Source organism: Erythrolamprus reginae, chromosome 12, assembly GCF_031021105.1.
Source record: "Erythrolamprus reginae isolate rEryReg1 chromosome 12, rEryReg1.hap1, whole genome shotgun sequence".
Classification (NCBI taxonomy): Eukaryota; Metazoa; Chordata; class Lepidosauria; order Squamata; family Dipsadidae; genus Erythrolamprus; species Erythrolamprus reginae.
Genome location: NC_091961.1, coordinates 29315861 through 29334035, shown reverse-complemented (window position 1 = coordinate 29334035; position 18175 = coordinate 29315861). Strand labels below are relative to the sequence as shown.

Below are 18175 nucleotides of genomic sequence, written 5' to 3'. Positions count from 1 at the left end.
GTCTCTCTCTTCCTTCTCACCAGCACCGCCAGTAACTCGAACCGCAGTACGCCCGCTTGTTCCCCAGTCCTGCGCAAACGCTCCCGGTCTCCAACGCCACAGGATCCCCAAGGAGACACCATGGTGGAGAAGGGATCAGATCACTCTTCTGACAAATCTCCTTCCACGCCCGAGCAAGGCGTGCAACGAAGCTGTTCCTCCCAATCCGGTCGTGGCGGGACCAAGAATTCCAAGGTGAGTTTACGTGTTCATTGCCGAGCGCTCTTCCATCGTCTCGTACACCCTCCTTTCTCATTCTGAGTTTTGCCTCTTTTTCACTGTCTCACTTTATCTCGATTTTGAGGCCTGATGATCAAGTCTTGGCTAGAGGGGTGCGGTGCCTACAGGTGGCAACAACCGTACAGTGATAAAACTAGCGCTTAGACTTATATACCACTTCACAGTGTTTTTACAGCCCTCTCTGTTTACACAGTCAGCCTCTTGCCCCCAACAATCTGGGTCCTTATTTTATCAACCTTGGAAGGATGAAGGATGCCACCGGACCAGATTATCTCAGGGACCGCCTTCTGCTGCACGAATCCCAGTGACCAGTTGGGTCCCACAGAGTGGATCTTCTCCAGGTCCCGTCAACTAAACAATGTCGCTTGGCGGGACCCAGGGGAAGAGCCTTCTCTGTGGTGGCCCCGGCCCTCTGGAACCAACTCCCCCCAGAGATTAGAATTGCCCCCACTCTCCTCGCCTTTCGCAAGCTACTTAAAAAAACCCACCTCTGCCGTCAGGCATGGGGGAATTGAGATCCTCTTTTCCCCTAGGCCTTTACAATTCTATGCATGGTATGTATGTATGTATGTTTGGTTTTTATATTAATGGGGTTTTTCATCGTTTTTAGTATTAGATTACTATTGTACACTGTTTTATTGTTACTGTTAGCCGCTCCGAGTCTCCGGAGAGGGGCGGCATACAAATCCAATAAATGAATGAATGAATGGATGGATGAAAGGATGAATTAACCTTGATCGAACTCCTGGCTGTGGGCGAGTCTGCGGAGAGGGGAGGCATACAAATCTAATAAATAATAATAATAATAAAAAGTTGCAGCATTGTAACAATTACGCTGACATGGCTCTCATAAAAACATGTAGAATAGTCCATACATGCATTCTGGAAGGGAGAGAGAGAAATTCCCTGAGGATGTACTCCAGCACAAATCCAAAATCTGTATAGTCTGGACTCTGCAGGACAGAAGGGAAAGGGGGAGACATGATCGAAACATTTAAATATGTTAAAGGGTTAATTAAGGTCCAGGAGGGAAGTGTTTTTAATAGGAAAGTGAACACAAGAACAAGGGGACACAATCTGAAGTTTGTTGGGGGAAAGATCAAAAGCAAGATGAGAAAATATTATTTCACTGAAAGAGTAGTAGATGCTTGGAACAAACTTCCAGCAGACGTGGTTGGTAAATCCACAGTAACTGAATTTAAACATGCCTGGGATAAACATATATCCATCGTAAGATAAAATACAGAAAATAGTATAAGGGCAGACGAGATGGACCATGAGGTCTTTTTCTGAGGTCAGACTTCTATGTTTCTATGAAAAATAAACCTTTTAGTCTTGAGGATTGGATCCTGTAATCCTGGGACCTTCTTTCGTGATCGACGTCTCTTTAATGCAGGGGTCCTCCAACTCTTGACAACTTTAAGACTTGTGGACTCCAACTCCCAGAATTCTCCAGCCAGCATAGCAACATATACATAGCTGGCTGGAGAATTCTGGGAGTTGAAGTCCACAAGTCTTAAAGGTGCTAAGTTTGTTTTCATGAGATTCCTGGGCTGTCATGGCATGGCATTGCCAGCAGAGGGAGCGCTTTCCTAGCCTATCCACCTCCCAACTCCTAGTAAGCTTTGTGCAACTTTTACACCAACCCATATGTACTGTATCCTCATTTCACCTGGGGCCCCACTGCTTGGTTTACATGCTAGGAAAATATTTTAGAGTCAATTGAAAAGATTATCCTTTGCAAGAGTAATCCCATCCTTTGGAATGAAGCATTGGGGGCATGCAACGGGTTGTAAAAGCCTATTCTTGGAAAAGGCCTGTTGATATTGTGTGGTCCCAGATGTATGTCTCTTGTGCTTGATTTTGTGCCCTGGACAAGCTTCTCCAGTCAATTTATGTTGAAGATTAACATGCTGGCTGGTTTAGAAACATAGAAACATTGATGGCAGAAAAAGACTTCATGGTCCGTCTAGTCTGCCCTTATACTATTTCCTGTATTTTATCTTAGGATGGATATATGTTTATCCCAGGCATGTTTAAATTCAGTTACTGTGGATTTACCAACAACATCTGCTGGAAGTTTGTTCCAAGGATCTACTACTCTTTCAGTGAAATAATATTTTCTCATGTTGCTTTTGATCTTTCCCCCAACTAACTTCAAATGGTGTCCTCTTGTTCTTGGGTTCACTTTCCTATTAAAAACACTTCCCTCCTGAACCTTATTTAACCCTTGAACATATTTAAATGTTTTGATCATGTCCCCCCCCCTTTCCTTTCTGTCCTCCAGACTACACAGATTTGAGTTCATGAAGTCTTTCCTGATAGGTTTTATGCTTAAGACCTTCCACCATTTTTATAGCCCGTCTTTGGACCCGTTCAATTTTGTCAATCTCTTTTTGTAGGTGAGGTCTCCAGAACTGGACACAGTATTCCAAATGGGGTCTCCCCAGCGCTCTATACAGCGGGATCACAACTTCCCTCTTCCTGCTTGTTACACCTCTAGCTATGCAGCCAAGCATTCTACTCGCTTTCCCTACCCCCTGACCGCGCTGTTCACCCATTTTGAGACTGTCGGAAATCATGACCCCTAAATCCTTCTTTTCTGAAGTTTTTGCTAGTACAGAACTGTCAATACAATACTCAGATTGGGGATTCCTTTTGCCCAAGTGCATTATTTTACATTTGGAAAAATTAAACTGCAGTTTCCATTGCTTTGACCATTTATCTAATAAAGCTAAATCATTTGCCATATTACAGAGCCCTCCAGGAATATCAACCCTTTAACTATCTAAAGCAGAAGTTTTCAAACTTGGCGACTTTAAGACATTGTGGATTTCAACGCCAGAATTCCTCATCTAGCTTCATCTAACTTATCGGCTGCAGTGATTCATTTAAACAACCATGGCAAGAAAGCTTGTAAAATAAGGCAAACCTCACTTAACAACAGAAATTGCTTAACCTTAATGAACTCAATCTGTATAGTCTGGAGGACAGAAGGAAAAGGGGGGGGGGGACATGATCGAAACATTTAAATATGTTAAAGGATTAAATAAGGTTCAGGAGGGAAGTGTTTTCAATAGGAAAGTGAACGCAAGAACAAGGGGACACAATATGGGGTTAGTTGGGGGAATGATCAGAAGCAACGTGAGAAAATATTATTTGGCTGAAAGAGTGGTAGATGCTTGGAACAAACTTCCAGCAGACGTGGTTGGTAAATCCACAGGAACTGAATTTAAACATGCCTGGGATAAACATATATCCCTCCTAAGATAAAATACAGGGAATAGTATAAGGGCAGACTAGATGGACCAGGAGGTCTTTTTCTGCCGTCAATCTTCTATGTTTCTATGTAACCTTTTACAGATATATTCATTTACACATCCGTGGTCAAACCCCATAGAGTTCAGAGCCAACACTTAAGGAGATTCTGTAAAACCTTGTGGCATTGTTAGAATATATATATATTTTTAATCCCTCTGTGCCTGTTGGTTGTCTCTACTCTACGAGCCTTGGTGGCGCAGTGGTTAGAATGTAGTACTGCAAGCTGCTTCTGCCGACTGCTGGCTGTAGTCCAGCAGTTCAAATCTCACCACCGGCTCAAGGTGGACTCAGCCTTCCATCCTTCCGAGGCGGGTCAAATGAGGACCCAGATTGTTGGGGGCAAGAGGCTGATTCTGTAAACCGCTTAGAGAGGGCTGGGAAAGCACTATGAAGTGGTATATAAGTCTAAATGCTATTGCTATTACATCTGACCTTTCACCCCCCATGCACAGATATCCTTGCTTCATATCCTCTCCACCTTTAACGCTATAGATTCCTTTCCTTTCCTTTCTAATGTTTTCATGGCTTTCTTTTCTTTTCTTTTTTTCCCTGTTCTTTTCCAGTATGACAGATTAAACCTGATCAAAGTAAGAACTTGACACCCTTGTTTTCCTCAACATGCCCTCTCCCAATTTTCCTTTTTTGTCTTCTCCATCCTTTGTCCCTTCCCTTGCTTGGGTCCAAAAGAAAAGTTAGAATCTATTCAGAAAGTTGCTCTCAGCAGCCTTCAGCGAGAATCCTTGCAGGGACTGAGTAAACCCTTGCTGGGTCTGAAGCAGTGGCGGCTTCCTACCAGTATGGATGAGCATGCTGCACTGATAGTAAACCTGGAGTTGTACGCGCAGCTTCAGGTCTCTGGCGTGCGCGCATACCCGTCCCAATAAGATTTTGCTTTTGCACATGTGCAGGAATCAAATTCCTTTAAAAAAATAAAAATCTTTGTTAATTATCTACATTAAAAGAAATACAGGGAAACCCCCCCCCCCAAAACCACAAAAACAAACAAAAACGAAACATGATCTATACCAGTGTTTCCCAACCTTGGCCACTTGAAGATATTTGGACTTCAACTCCCAGAATTCCCCAGCCAGCGAATGCTGGCTGGGGAATTCTGGCAGTTGAAGTCCAGATAGCTTCAAGTTGCCACGGTTGGGAAACACTGATCAATACAAACATATAAATAACCTCATTCATTGTTACAGTTGTATCTTGGACCCTCAATGATTTACACCCTTGCTAACCTACTTGTTGGCATCGCTGCTACAGCTTCCTTACTTTAGTTTTGTTTTATCAGCCTATTCATTTCACGTTTACATTGATGTTTCCTATATTGGCTGCCGATCAGTTTCCGATCACAATTCAAAGTGTTGGTCATGACCTTTAAAGCCCTACATGGCATTGGACCAGATTACCTCCGGAACCGGCTGCTACCGCATGAATCCCAGCGACCGATAAGGTCCCACAGAGTTGGCCTTCTCCGGGTCCCGTCGACTAAACAATGTCATTTGGCGGATCCCAGGGGAAGAGCCTTCTCTGTGGCAGCCCCGGCCCTCTGGAACCAACTCCCCCCTGAGATTAGAACTGCCCCCACCCTCCCTGTCTTTCGTAAACTACTCAAGACTCACTTATACCACCAGGCATTGGGGAGTTGAGATATTCCTTCCCCCTAGGCCATTACAATTTATGCATGGTATGTTTGTGTGTATATTTGGTGTTATAATAAGGGTTTTTAGTTGTTTTAGTATTGGATTGTTACATGCTGTTTTTATCATTGTTGTTAGCTGCCCCAGTCTACGGAGTGGGGCAGCATACAAATTCAATCAATCAATCAATCAATCAATCAATCAATCAATCAATCAAATTAAAATAAAATAAAATAAAATAAAATAAAATAAAATAAAATAAAATAAAATAAAATAAAATAAAATAAAATAAAATAAAATAAAATAAAATAAAATAAAAATAAAATAAAAATAAAATAAAATAAAATAAAATAAAATAACAAATATTATTATTATCTGAATCTTGACAGTTGTTAGTTTCACTCTTATCACCCGAGTCATAAATCCAAAGTTGATTGTTGAGCAACGATTTTATTTTATATATCGAATATATAAAAAGAAATAACACGGGAGGGGACACTTCCATGTGTGTGAGAATTCAGCAATTTTCACTCATACCCTCATTACTTCGAGGTTCGACTACTGCAACGCTCTCTACATGGGGCTACCTCTGAAGAGTGTTCGGAAACTTCAGATCGTGCAGAATGCGGCCACACGAGCAGTTATGGGCCTTCCTAGATATGCCCATGTTTTGTCAACACTCCACGGCCTGTATTGGTTGCCGATTAGTTTCCGGACACAATTCAAAGTGTTGGTAATGACCTATAAAGCCCTTCATGGCATCGGACCAGAATACCTCCAGGATCGCCTTCTGCCGCACGAATCCCAGTGGCCGATCAGGTCCCACAGAGTTGACCTTCTCTGGGTCCCATCGACTAAACAATGTCATCTGGTGGGACCTAGGGGAAGAGCCTTCTCTGTGGCGGCCCCGACCCTCTGGAATCAGCTCCCTCCAGAGATTCGAATTGCCCCCACCCTCCTCACCTTCCGCAAGGCTCTGAAGACCTATTTATGTCACCAGGCATGGGGGGATAAATATATCCCCTCTCTGACTAGTAAGATTTATGTATGGTGATGATTCTGTAATTTTTGACTGTTTTAATGATAGTGGGTTTTAGCTATAGTTTTTAATTATTAGATTTGTACTGCATTGCTTATTGTTTTTGTGATGCGCCTCGAGTCTTCGGAGAGGGGCGGCATACAAGTCTAATAAATTATTATTATTATTATTAAATTTTTTGGTCTGCGAATGCACGGAAGCAAAAAAACCCCCCCGAAATCTCTCTCATGTACCTGTCCCCTCACAAGATTTGGCTTCCTGCAAAATTTCACCGGGACATTTTATTTATTTATTTATTTATTTATTTATTGATTGATTGATTGATTGATTGATTGGATTTGTATGCCGCCCCTCTCCACAGACTCGGGGTGGCTTACAACAATGATAAAAACAGCATGTAGAAATCCAATTAATAAAACAACTAAAAACCCTTATAAAAAAACCTTGTAATGGCCTAGGGGGAAGGAATATCTTAACTCCCCCATGCCTGGCGGCATAAATGAGTCTTGAGTAATTTACGAAAGACAGGGAGGGTGGGGGCAGTTCTAATCTCTGGGGGGAGTTGGTTCCAGAGGGCCGGGGCTGCCACAGAGAAGGCTCTTCCCCTGGGTCCCGCCAAGCGGCATTGTTTAGTTGATGGGACCCGGAGAAGACCCACTCTGTGGGACCTAACTGGTCGCTGGGATTTGTGCAGCTGGGATATATGCGCCCACGCCAGAGACCCAAAACTGCACACAAAGCATACCAACAGCGATAGCAGCAACCTCCACCTGGACTGAAGGCTGGACAGGAGAGAGATTCAAACTAGGAGAAATTTCAGTTAGAACAATTCACCAGTGGAACGACTTGCCTCTAGAAGTTGTAGGTGCTTCTTCCCTGGGGGGTTTTCAAGAGGAGACTGGACAGACACTTAACTGGCAAGGATGTCCAACTTTAGCCCCTTGGGAGGCTTGTAGACTTCAGCTCCAGAATTCATTTACCTGCCTGTATTTCATCATCATATCTCTTACCTTTTTTTCCTTGTTTATGTTCCTTTCAAAAGAAAAAAAATACTCTGTCAATGTAGTAACCACCCAGTAGTTTTGTTCTGTGCTTGGTTTCCATTGTAGGTTTTAGATTTTCACGTGTATGTATGTGTATATGAATGTATGTGTGTGTGTATGTGTGTAGATCAGGGGTCTCCAACCTTGGCAACTTAAAGACTTGTGGACTTCAACTCCCAGAATTCCTCATCCAACAAAACTGTGGAATTCTGGGAGTTGAAGTCCACAAGTCTTAAAGTTGCCACAAGTTTTAAAGTTGCCAAGTCCCAGAATTGCTCTGCTAGCAAAGCTGAGGGATTCTGGGAGTTGAAGTCCACAAGTCTTAAAGTTGCCAAGTCCCAGAATTCCTCCACCTGCAAAGCTGAGGAATTCTGGGAGTTGGGGTCCACAAGCCTTAAAGTTGGCAAAGTTGGAGACCCCTGGGGTAGATTGTTGTGAGTTCGGGTTGAAGATGGCGAATGTGATTTCGCCGAAACATCGCAAAGACACTCAAAATATTACACGGGGAAAAACCCGAGCTCACAACAATCATATACCCATGAAAATCTATGAATACACACACACATATATGTTGTTTGCTTCTTAGTTAGATTATTGTTACTGTGTGTTTGTGTTGTACACTGCTCAGAGTCACACTAAATTGGACGGCTTTAAAAATCTCAAAATAAGTAAATAAACAGCTGCAACCTTAAAATATACTCCGAGGTTACCCACCTCCTCCCATGTTAATGTTTTAATGTTCAATGTTTTCATTGTTGTTTTCATGAAGTCGTAAACGGGCTAGAATTGCTCAACAATGAGATGGCCAATGTATATATAAAGAATAAATGCAAATAAATAAAATGTATTTATTTATTCAGCCATTCGCTTATTTGGACTCAAAACCAAGGATTTGGAAAGACGGCATCACAAAAACAACAGCAGAGCCTAAAATTCATAACACCAAGTTGCCAAATTTAAACCAGCAAACTTGGACTTAAAAAACCTCAGGTGATACTGTTACATTGCTGGCAATGTAACAGGTTTTTTTTAAATTGAGTATTGTGCCAGAGCATGAATTTCACCATTTGTATACAATTTAATTTACTTTACTTTTGTTTTGTTTTATTATTTATATTTATATTTATATTTATATTTATATTTATATTTATATTTATATTTATATTTATATTTATATTTATATTTATATTTATATTTATATTTATATTTATATTTATATTTATATTTATATTTATATTTATATTTATATTTATATTTATATTTATATTTATATTTATATTTATATTTATATTTATATTTATATTTATATTTATATTTATATTTATATTTATATTTATATTTATATTTATATTTATTATCATCATCATCATCATCATCATCATTATAGAATAGAATAGAATAGAATAGAATTTTTATTGGCCAAGTGATTGGACACACAAGGAATTTGTCTTGGTGCATATGCTCTCAACGTACATAAAATAAAATATACATTTGTCAAGAATCATGTGGTACAACACTTAATGATTGTCATAGGGGTCAAATAAGCAATGAAGAAGCAATATTAATAAAAATCTTAGGATATATGCAACAAGTTACATTCATACAGTCAACATGGGAGGAAATGGGTGATAGGAATGATGAGAAAAACTAGTAGAATAAAAGTGCAGATTTAGTAGAAAGTCTGACAGTGTTGAGGGAATTATTTGTTGTTGTTGTTGTTGTTGTTGTTGTTGTTATTATAATTATTATTATTATTATTATTATTATTATTATTATTAGATTTGTATGCTGCCCCTCTCCGCAGACTATGCTATACTATATTCTATTTACTACATTATTATTTTATTAATTATTTCATTTTTATGGTTTGTTTTGTTTTGCTTTATTGTTTTATTTTATTTTATTTCTTAATTTTATTTCCATGTTTTGTTTTGTTTTATTGTTTTATCTATCTTTTATTTTTTTCATTATTATTCTTTTATTTTATTATATAATGCAAGGCTCCAGCCTCTCTCCTGGACATTACAATTTCCTTATTTTTCACACTCTGTTCATGGGCAAAGTCTTCTTCTGCGCATGTGCAGAGGGTGAAAAAGTTTGCTTGACGGGGGCGCGCACGCAAAGGGAATATAAGTAGATTTCCCTACTGGGGAAATTGACATTCTGATATAATTTCTTGAGGAAGCAGATGACTATTGTAATTCCGCTAATATTTTTTTAAAGCCAACCAGTGATCATCAGCTTTATTTGATTTCTTTCAAAACCAGATAAATTTATTTATTTATTGAAAACATTTATGTAGCCCGCCCATCTTTCAGCTGACTCTCATCAGCTGCCAGTCAAGAATTAAAATACAATGTATTCCAGCATTTAAAAAACTATAAAAATGCAACCGGATTAAAACTTAATTTATTTGATTTCTTTCAAAATCAGATACATTTATTTATTGAAAACATTTACGTAGCCCGCCCATCTTTCAGCCAACTCTGGTCAGTTGCCAGTCAAGAATTAAAATATTCCAGCGTTTAAAAAACTATAAAAACGCAACCGGTTTAAAACGTAATACATTAAAACAACAGAAACCTGGCGCCAATCCAGGTTTTACTATAAAACAAATTTACCGTGACTGTATCTTTAAGTGTCCTATATAATGTCCCTTGTATAAAAGAGGAAAGTCCCTTGAAAGCATGGAAGAATTCAATTTGAATTCTTTTATTTTCTTTGTGTCTCCAAATCTTTTATTTTTTCATTATTATTATTGTTTTGTTTTATTATATATGTGCCACCAATCTCGTCTAGGGGTTGACTCTGGGTGGCTTCGAAACATTAAAAGGGCTGGATTAAAGTCAGATAAAAAAAGAACCACATTGGTGGAGTTCTTCAGAAGAGATGGCCTTGGTAGGGAGTCTGCACACAAGATACAATCCATAAAATTTCCTCCCTGCTAACCAGGTCCAAAACTGCCAGTAAAGCTCTAGTTGCAACCGATAAGGCCAAACTAAACAAGACGATGTATGTTTTCATCAGAGCGAGAACATTTGCAATCCACTCAAGGGAGGGGAAGCCATTATACTCTACATAAAGACCTGTGGTTATGAACAATGCCCCTTGCTTTGTTTCTCCAACCTGCCATTTCTAATGTCCAAAAGGACCTTGGTTGCCCTGAGTGAATCTATGCTTTGTTTTTTTTTTAAAAAATTGATCTTTCGGGATCTCAAAAATGAATGACCTGGAGCCAAAAAACCTTTGGAATAAACAAGGGTAATGGCTCATTCCGTAAAGCCTATCCTTTGGATAACTTTCCATTCTGAATATTTCTCCAAGGTGGATCCGAGGGCTGGAAGCGATCAACAAAACAGGGAGTGTTTCATCCAGCACCCTTTGAAATCCATGCTGAATTGAACACAAGCATTATCTTTGCTTTCGGAGTCGTCCGAGAGTTGAGTTGAAAATCAGGGTGGCTGGCTTGCAAGTTTGACAGCTTTCGCTCCCTTCTCACCTGCTACATTGCCTAGCCTGAATTTACCTCCTTTTTTTCTCCCAAGGTTACCCCATTGAGCTAGGCTGACTCATCCTTTGTTTTAGCTGAAAGAAACTAAGCTTAGATCTATATGAAGCCGTTCACACCTGAACAGCCCAAGAAACTGTCTTTGTGTCTATTATTTGCTTAAGTAAACAGGAGTGAATGTTGGCTTAACTGCCATTTCACACCCCAAAAAACTTCGGCCAAACCACAGAAGCATTCTATAACTTTACAAAAACCCCAGGCCCTCCGTCCCAATTAGTTGTCCATGTTGACTTTCTGTAGCAGCAACGATGTCTTAAGAAACGTAAAGTTATATAAATGCTTCATATCCCAGAGTTGAAGAAATTGATGAATAGATGCCATTTGACATAAACACACAGAGAGAATTGGGTGGTTCGAATTTGCCTACTGTGTCACCTGAAAATACACTCCCTTCAATTCTACCCAGGTTTTTATTTCAGCATTTCAATTCTCCTGCAGGCAGAACTCTTGAAAACACAACCCAGAATTTTTACATAACATCGGACGTGTTCTGACAATCAGATTAAATCTCAAAAGTTAAATAAGGTTCAGGAGGGAAGTGTTTTTAATAGGAAAGTGAACACAAGAACAAGGGGGCAGAATCTGAGGTTAGTTGGGGGAAAGATCAAAAGCAACGTGAGAAAATATTATTTGACTGAAAGAGTAGTAGATGCTTGGAACAAACTTCCAGCAGACGTGGTTGGTAAATCCAGAGTAACTGAATTTAAACATGCCTGGGATAAACATATATCCATTGTAAGATAAAATACAGGCAATAGTATAAGGGCAGGCTAGATGGACCATGAGGTCTTTTTCTGCCGTCAGTCTTCTATGTTTCTAAGTTTATCTTTAAGGACACCCGCTTCCTTGCCGTTTATATATCTTGGATACTTTACTGTGAGCCCCAAAGATAAATAGAATCTAAGATAATTGGCCGTATCATTTCTGTAAACTGAAATAATATCTGAAACGAGTAAGCAATGGGACACGTTTTCGAGATCTGCACAACAAGTCTGCGGAGAGGGGCGGCATACAAATCCAATAAATTAAATAAATAAATAAATAAATAAATAAATAAATAAATAAATAAATAAATCCAATTGAACTTCTAATGTTGTCGCAGATTGTAGCTTTGATTCTAGCGCCCATGGGCCGACACCAAATGAACCAAGTTGGTGATGTCATCATGACATCACCAGCAGGTCACTACCAGTTCGCCGAAACCGGTCTCAACTGGGCAGAACCCACCCCTGTAACCCACCTCTGCAATCAATGTTCTAATTTGGGCAACAAGTTGTGATAAAATGGCCATCCTAGAAGTCATGAAGTTTAATTTTTTTTCTTCCATCATGTCTGGTTTCAGGGATCCTAGCCAACCCTTGGCACAACATTTCCAAAGTTTGGGGTGTCCCCTTACCCCATTCTTCTTCCTTTGCGTACTCCTAAAACTTCCACACTAACTCCCTTTTTCTCTCTCTGTTTTTATTTTTATTTTCTCTCTACAGAAAAGCCAGAGTTGGTACAATGTAAGTATTTCAGCTTTCTTTTTTAAAAAAATTAAATAATTCCTTGTTGCTTGCATGAAGGGAAGAATGGTTGGGAAGATAGGAGCTTTTGCAATTTCATTTTTACGCATGAAAAGAAGGACGCGAAATGAGGGAAGATTTTGGGGTCGCCAGGGATATTAACTTTTTATTAACAAGAACCATGTATTGAATCATAGGTATTCTTCTGCATAGAAAGCCTCCTGAGACTGCTAGATTCTTAGTACCTGTGGTTGCAGAACATCGAAAGGAATCACATAATGATCTTTTTTTCTAACGATCCCATTTTATTCAGGTTTTTCTCAGCATAAGAAAACTTTATTGATTTTTTGAAAGTTGTGAGCATAGGAAAACTGTAATAACACTTTTAATCAAATTTGCTAGGTTGATAAGGGGCTACCTGACACCTCCTGGATTTTTTTTTTGCCTTAGAAAATGGACAAATTTTATTGAGCTCACATAGGCTGGAAATCAGACGCAGAATATGCGGGTGTATTGAGAAGGGAATGAATGTTATACTTGATGCAATTTTTAAAAAAATATTATGCTCTTTCCTTTTGTCCACATTTAAGAGTGTTATGTTGGAAATGCTGATGGATTAACTTTCAGGAGTATACATTGAATATATGTTGGGCGCATGATTGAATTCTTTTCCTGGGAGAAAAAACACATGGAGAATTTTGGATCTAAAGAGAAGAAACATTCTTTTCATTTGGGTTATTTTCACTCCATGTCGTGTCTTAGCCAAGACACCAGCAAATCTTTTTTCTCCCATATGGGGTCATCTTCTCTTAAGTATTGAAGCAACAAATACTTTTATTTTGACTTTTTGTTGAATAATGTGGCCTTCCCTGAACTTGCGCTCATGGTTTTTTAAAAAGAGATAACATTCAGATTATCAGACAGTTTCCGCTACAAAGGGGCCAGGGCACAAACACAGAGCATTTTGGGTGTTTTCAGATCTGATTTCCTGGGTGGTGAATTAATCCCACCAGTAATGGGCATCTCCCAGCTGATTTAGAGAACCGGTTGGCAGTAGTAGTGCGAGGCTCTGCCCATTCTCCTGGACATCACAATTTCCTTATTTTTTACACTCTGTTCATGCGCAAGGTCTTCTGCGCATGTGCAGAGGGTGAAAAAGTGTGCTTTAATGGGGGCGCACGCCCAAAGGGAAGATAGCTAGATTTCACCACTGGTTTGGATGTCCAAAAGTGACATTCTGATATAATTTCTTGAGGAAGCAGATGACTTTCTTAAGTCCTTCATTCAGTCTGACTATTTGACTTGTAATTCCGTTAATATGTGATCATCAACTTTATTTGATTTCTTTCAAAATCAGATAAATGTATTTATTTATTGAAAAGATTTATGTAGCCCACCCATCTTTCAGCCAACTCTGGTCAGCTGCCAGTCAAGAATTAAAATAATTGTATTCCAGCATTTTAAAAACGCAACCGGTTTAAAACTTAATACATTAAAATAGCAAAAGCCTGGTGCCAATCCAGGTTTTACTATAAAACAAATTTACCGTGAGTGTGTCTTTAAGTGTTCTATATAATGTCCCTTGTATGAAAGAGGAAAGTCCCTTGAAAGCATAGAAGAATTCAGTTTGAATTGTTTTATTTTCTTTGTGTCTCTAGATTAGGAGTCTTCAACGTTCAACTTTAAGAATATAATTGTTTATTGGCCAAGTGTGATTGGACACACAAGGAATTTGTCTTTGGTGCATATGCTCTCAGTGTACGTAAAAGAAAAAGATACATTTGTCAAGAACCATGAGGATAGAAACTTTAAGACTTGTGGCTTTCAATTCCCAGAATTCCTCAGCAAGCTTTGGAATTCTGGGAGTTGAAGTCCACAAGTCTTAAAGTTGCCAATGTTGGAGACCCCTGATCTTGATTGTGTGTGTGTGTATAAAGCATGTACACACACACTTTCTAGTTAAATACTTTTGTCTTCAAGTGTGACGTGACTCTTGACAACTACATAAACGAGCCCCTTTGTGTTCGTTGCCCAGCATTTTAAGACCTGCTGAGGGGAGAGAGAGGTAATTCAAGGCCATCCAGTTGGCTTCCATGCCTAAGGCCTAGATTTCCCCACACCTAGTCCAGCACCTTGACCTCTAGCAAGAATGATAATTAGAGTGTTGAAATTGGCTCGTAGTGCTAGCCGCTTGCTGCATTACTAAGTAATGGTGTTTGTACAACGTGAGTAATTGTATCGTAGGGGATTATCCATGATTGAGTGCAGTCAAGTAGATTCTCAATGGACATTTCCTTCTGATAACACCAAGGTAGCCGGCCAATAAGGTCTCCCAAGTGTGTTTTCATAGATGATCCTCCCAAAACATCTTCCAAAAAGGATAAATCATCGGTGTGGACTTTGTGATCTTAAGAGGTTGATGGTTAAAGCCCCCCAAAAGTTACAATTGCTTTCAAAGACTAGTTCCATGATGGTGAACCTATGACACGCTTGCCACAGGTGGCATGCGGAGCCATATCAGACATTGGCCTTATGTCCAGTGTGCATGTATACGCTGGCCAGCTGACTTTCGGCCTTGGAAAAGGCCGTTTCGCTCTCTGGGCACTTCAGGGAATCTTCCCTGAAGCCCCGGAGTACAAAAAAAAATCCCAAAGGGCAAACCGGGAGTTCGGAAACACACTTCCGGTTGCAAACCAGAAGTTGCGTTTCCGAACTTCCGGTTTCCCCTTTGGGGTTCTTTTTTGCACTCCGGGACTTCAGGGAGCTTCCCTGAACCCTCCGGAGTGCCAAAACCAGTACAACAGACAAACGGGGAGTGCGTTTTTCCGAACTTCCATTTTGGCCGTTTTTTAACCGTTCCAAGCTTCTGTGAGGCCAGTGTGAATGCATACGGAAGGGGGGGATTATGTGCAGGGGCAGTGCGATGAGCATGGGTGCCCATGCATGGGAGAGGAGGGAAGGGGTGCGGGCATGCGCACACATGCTGTCACAAGCCCAAGCCCCCCTTTTTGGCACAAACAAACCACAAAACAGGTTCACCATCACTGGACTCGGTAGTGGTTGGCTGAGCATTCTGTGACGGGTTTTGTAATTCATACATGCATGTAAGGCAGTGTTCCCCAACCTTGGCAACTTGAAGATATTTGGACTTCAACTCCCAGAATTCCCCAGCCAGCGAATGCTGGCTGGGGAATTCTGGGAGTTGAAGTCCAGATATCTTCAAGTTGCCATGGTTGGGAAACCCTGATGTAAAGCAAGCGGCGCCTGTCCTGTCCTTGTTGTTTTTATTGATGTCACCTTGTTTCTCCTCCACGAACCTTCAGCATGAAAGACAACACATCCGAAGAGTAAGCAAAGACTGCACTAATCCCCCCACCCTCGTCCTCAACGCTCGTTTCCCCCCGATGAAAACAGTGCTGGATAGAATAGGGCTGGTTTCCTTTCCCCCTCTTAAATCCAAGATGTCAAATTTTTTCCCTTGCAATCTTGAGTCCTAAGAGGCTGCCTGATTCGGTTTTACAATTCTAGCATTCAAAAAACAATCCCGTATGCTACCCACATTTGAGAGACACCTGTCGCCTTAAATTCTGATGGAAAAAACAACCCCCAAAAGAAATACAACTAAGGTTCCTGTTGATTATGTGGGCCACGTATTACTAATAAAACCGGAGCTGTAGAACTTATGCCTGAGAAAGGACTCAGAGCTTGTAGACCTCTGGTGGCACCCAGCTCTATTCTTGCAAGTTTTTTTTGCTGGTGGTTAGATCTCCTACCAACCTTATTTGTTGTGATGTCCTTCTTGCTGGTCCTCCCCGTCTCTATGGTTCCTGCGAACTTTCTGAGCTGCAAAGTTCCTCTCACCTTCCCACCTTATCGAGCATATCTCCACTGTAGGCTTTCATTGGTAGAATCTTGTGTCCATCCAAGCGCTATCTGCCTACCTTCCTAGAATCGTGTTCTTTTGTATGTTTGGACCATTTGGCTTGATTTGAACATGTTAGCCCTGATATTATCTTAAGATCACAGAGCCTTCTCTGTGGCGGCCCCGACTCTCTGGAACCAGCTCCCCCCAGAGATTAGAACTGCCCCTACCCTCCTCGCCTTTCGCAAACTCCTTAAAACCCACCTTTGTCGTCAGGCATGGGGGAACTGAGATATCTCCCTCGGGCCTATACAATTTATGTATGGTATGCTTGTGTGTATGTTTGTTTAATAATGGGGTTTTTTAATATTTAATATTGTAAATTATTAGATTTGTTATAAACTGTTTTTATTGTGTTGTGAGCCGCCCCGAGTCTACGGAAAGGGGCGGTATACAAACAAACAAACAAACAAACAAACAAACAATTTTTGGAAACTTCAGATCGTGCAGAACGCAGCCGCGAGAGCCATCGTAGGGCTTCCAAGATTCGCCCACGTTTCCACAACACTCCGTGGCTTGCATTGGCTGCCGATCAGTTTCCGGTCACAATTCAAAGTGTTGGTTATGACCTTTAAAGCCCTACATGGCATTGGATAGAGTACCTCTGGAACCGCCTGCTACCGCACGAATCCCAGCGGCCGATAAGGTCCCACAGAGTGGTCCTTCTCCGGGTCCCATTGACTAAACAATGTCGTTTGGCGGGCCCCAGGGGAAGAGCCTTCTCTGTGGAGGCCCCGGCCCTCTGAAATCAACTCCCCCCGGAGATTAGAATTGCCCCCACCCTCCCTGTCTTTCGTAAACTACTCAAGACTCACTTATACCGCCAGGCATGGGGGAGTTGAGACACCTTTCCCCCAGGCTCTTTTATACTTTGTTTTATGTTTGATATGAATGTGTTGCTTGGTTTTTTAAATAATGGTAGGGTTTTATATGTTTTTTAATATTAGATTTGTTCTACTATAATATTGTTTTTATTATTGTTGTGAGCCACCCCGAGTCTTCGGAGAGGGGCGGCATACAAATCTAATAAATTATTATTATTATTAGCTGGCATCTCACTCTTCTTGAGGATTTGCTGTGTTGGCTGACGATCTACGCTCCGTAGATTGTCCGTCACTTAAGACTGTGACAGAATTCGGAATGTCCTTTGTGAATCATGATGTAGAGGCATCCACGTGACTGGATCCAACTTTAGAACTTTGTTTGAACGAATGCCGTGTTTATTCAATGTTCATTCAGTGAATGTCATGGTCCTTCAGCAACTCCATGTATTCCCAAGGACATTTGTTGCCAAAAAGTCTGGAAATTGGCAAAAAAATGGGCTTGAACTGGAAGACTCTTGCTGTTCTGTTAAATATATTTCTGACTGAATGTATTCCAGTATTAATGGATGGCTCATTCACCTCTGAATACCTGTAACCGAGGCTATTGGCTTGATGCAAATAAAACGAAAGCATCAGTTGATAATTGTGTATGTTTTGCACTCATAAATAGTTTTTTTTAAAATAAAGATGAGCTACAGTACAATGATCACAATCATACAGTAGAGTAGAATAGAATAGAATGGAATCTTTATTGAGAGTGGAGTGGGGTGGAGTGGAATGGAATAGAGTAGAATAGAGTAGAGTAGAGTAGAGTAGAATAGAATAGAATAGAATCTTTATTGAGAGTGGAGTGGAGTAGAATAGAGTAGAGTAGAAGAGTAGAGTAGAATCTTTATTGAGAATGGAATGGAGTGGGGTGGAGTGGAATGGAATAGAGTAGAGTAGAGTAGAGTAGAATAGAATAGAATAGAGTAGAATAGAATAGAATAGAATAGAATAGAATAGAATCTTTATTGAGAGTGGAGTGGAGT

At 40.4% G+C, this 18175-nt stretch overlaps 1 protein-coding gene across 7 annotated transcripts in view; it reads left to right on the top strand.

Moving 5' to 3' along the window:
* Positions 1–18175, top strand: part of GRAMD1B (GRAM domain containing 1B) — a 169397-nt gene that overhangs the window by 109430 nt on the left and 41792 nt on the right. For all 7 annotated transcript variants that reach the window (XM_070765666.1, XM_070765664.1, XM_070765665.1 and 4 more), the window contains 2 exons: positions 24–234; positions 12378–12398. In XM_070765666.1, coding sequence (XP_070621767.1) covers positions 24–234; positions 12378–12398 — 232 coding nt within the window. The remainder of the gene's footprint in view (positions 1–23; positions 235–12377; positions 12399–18175) is intronic.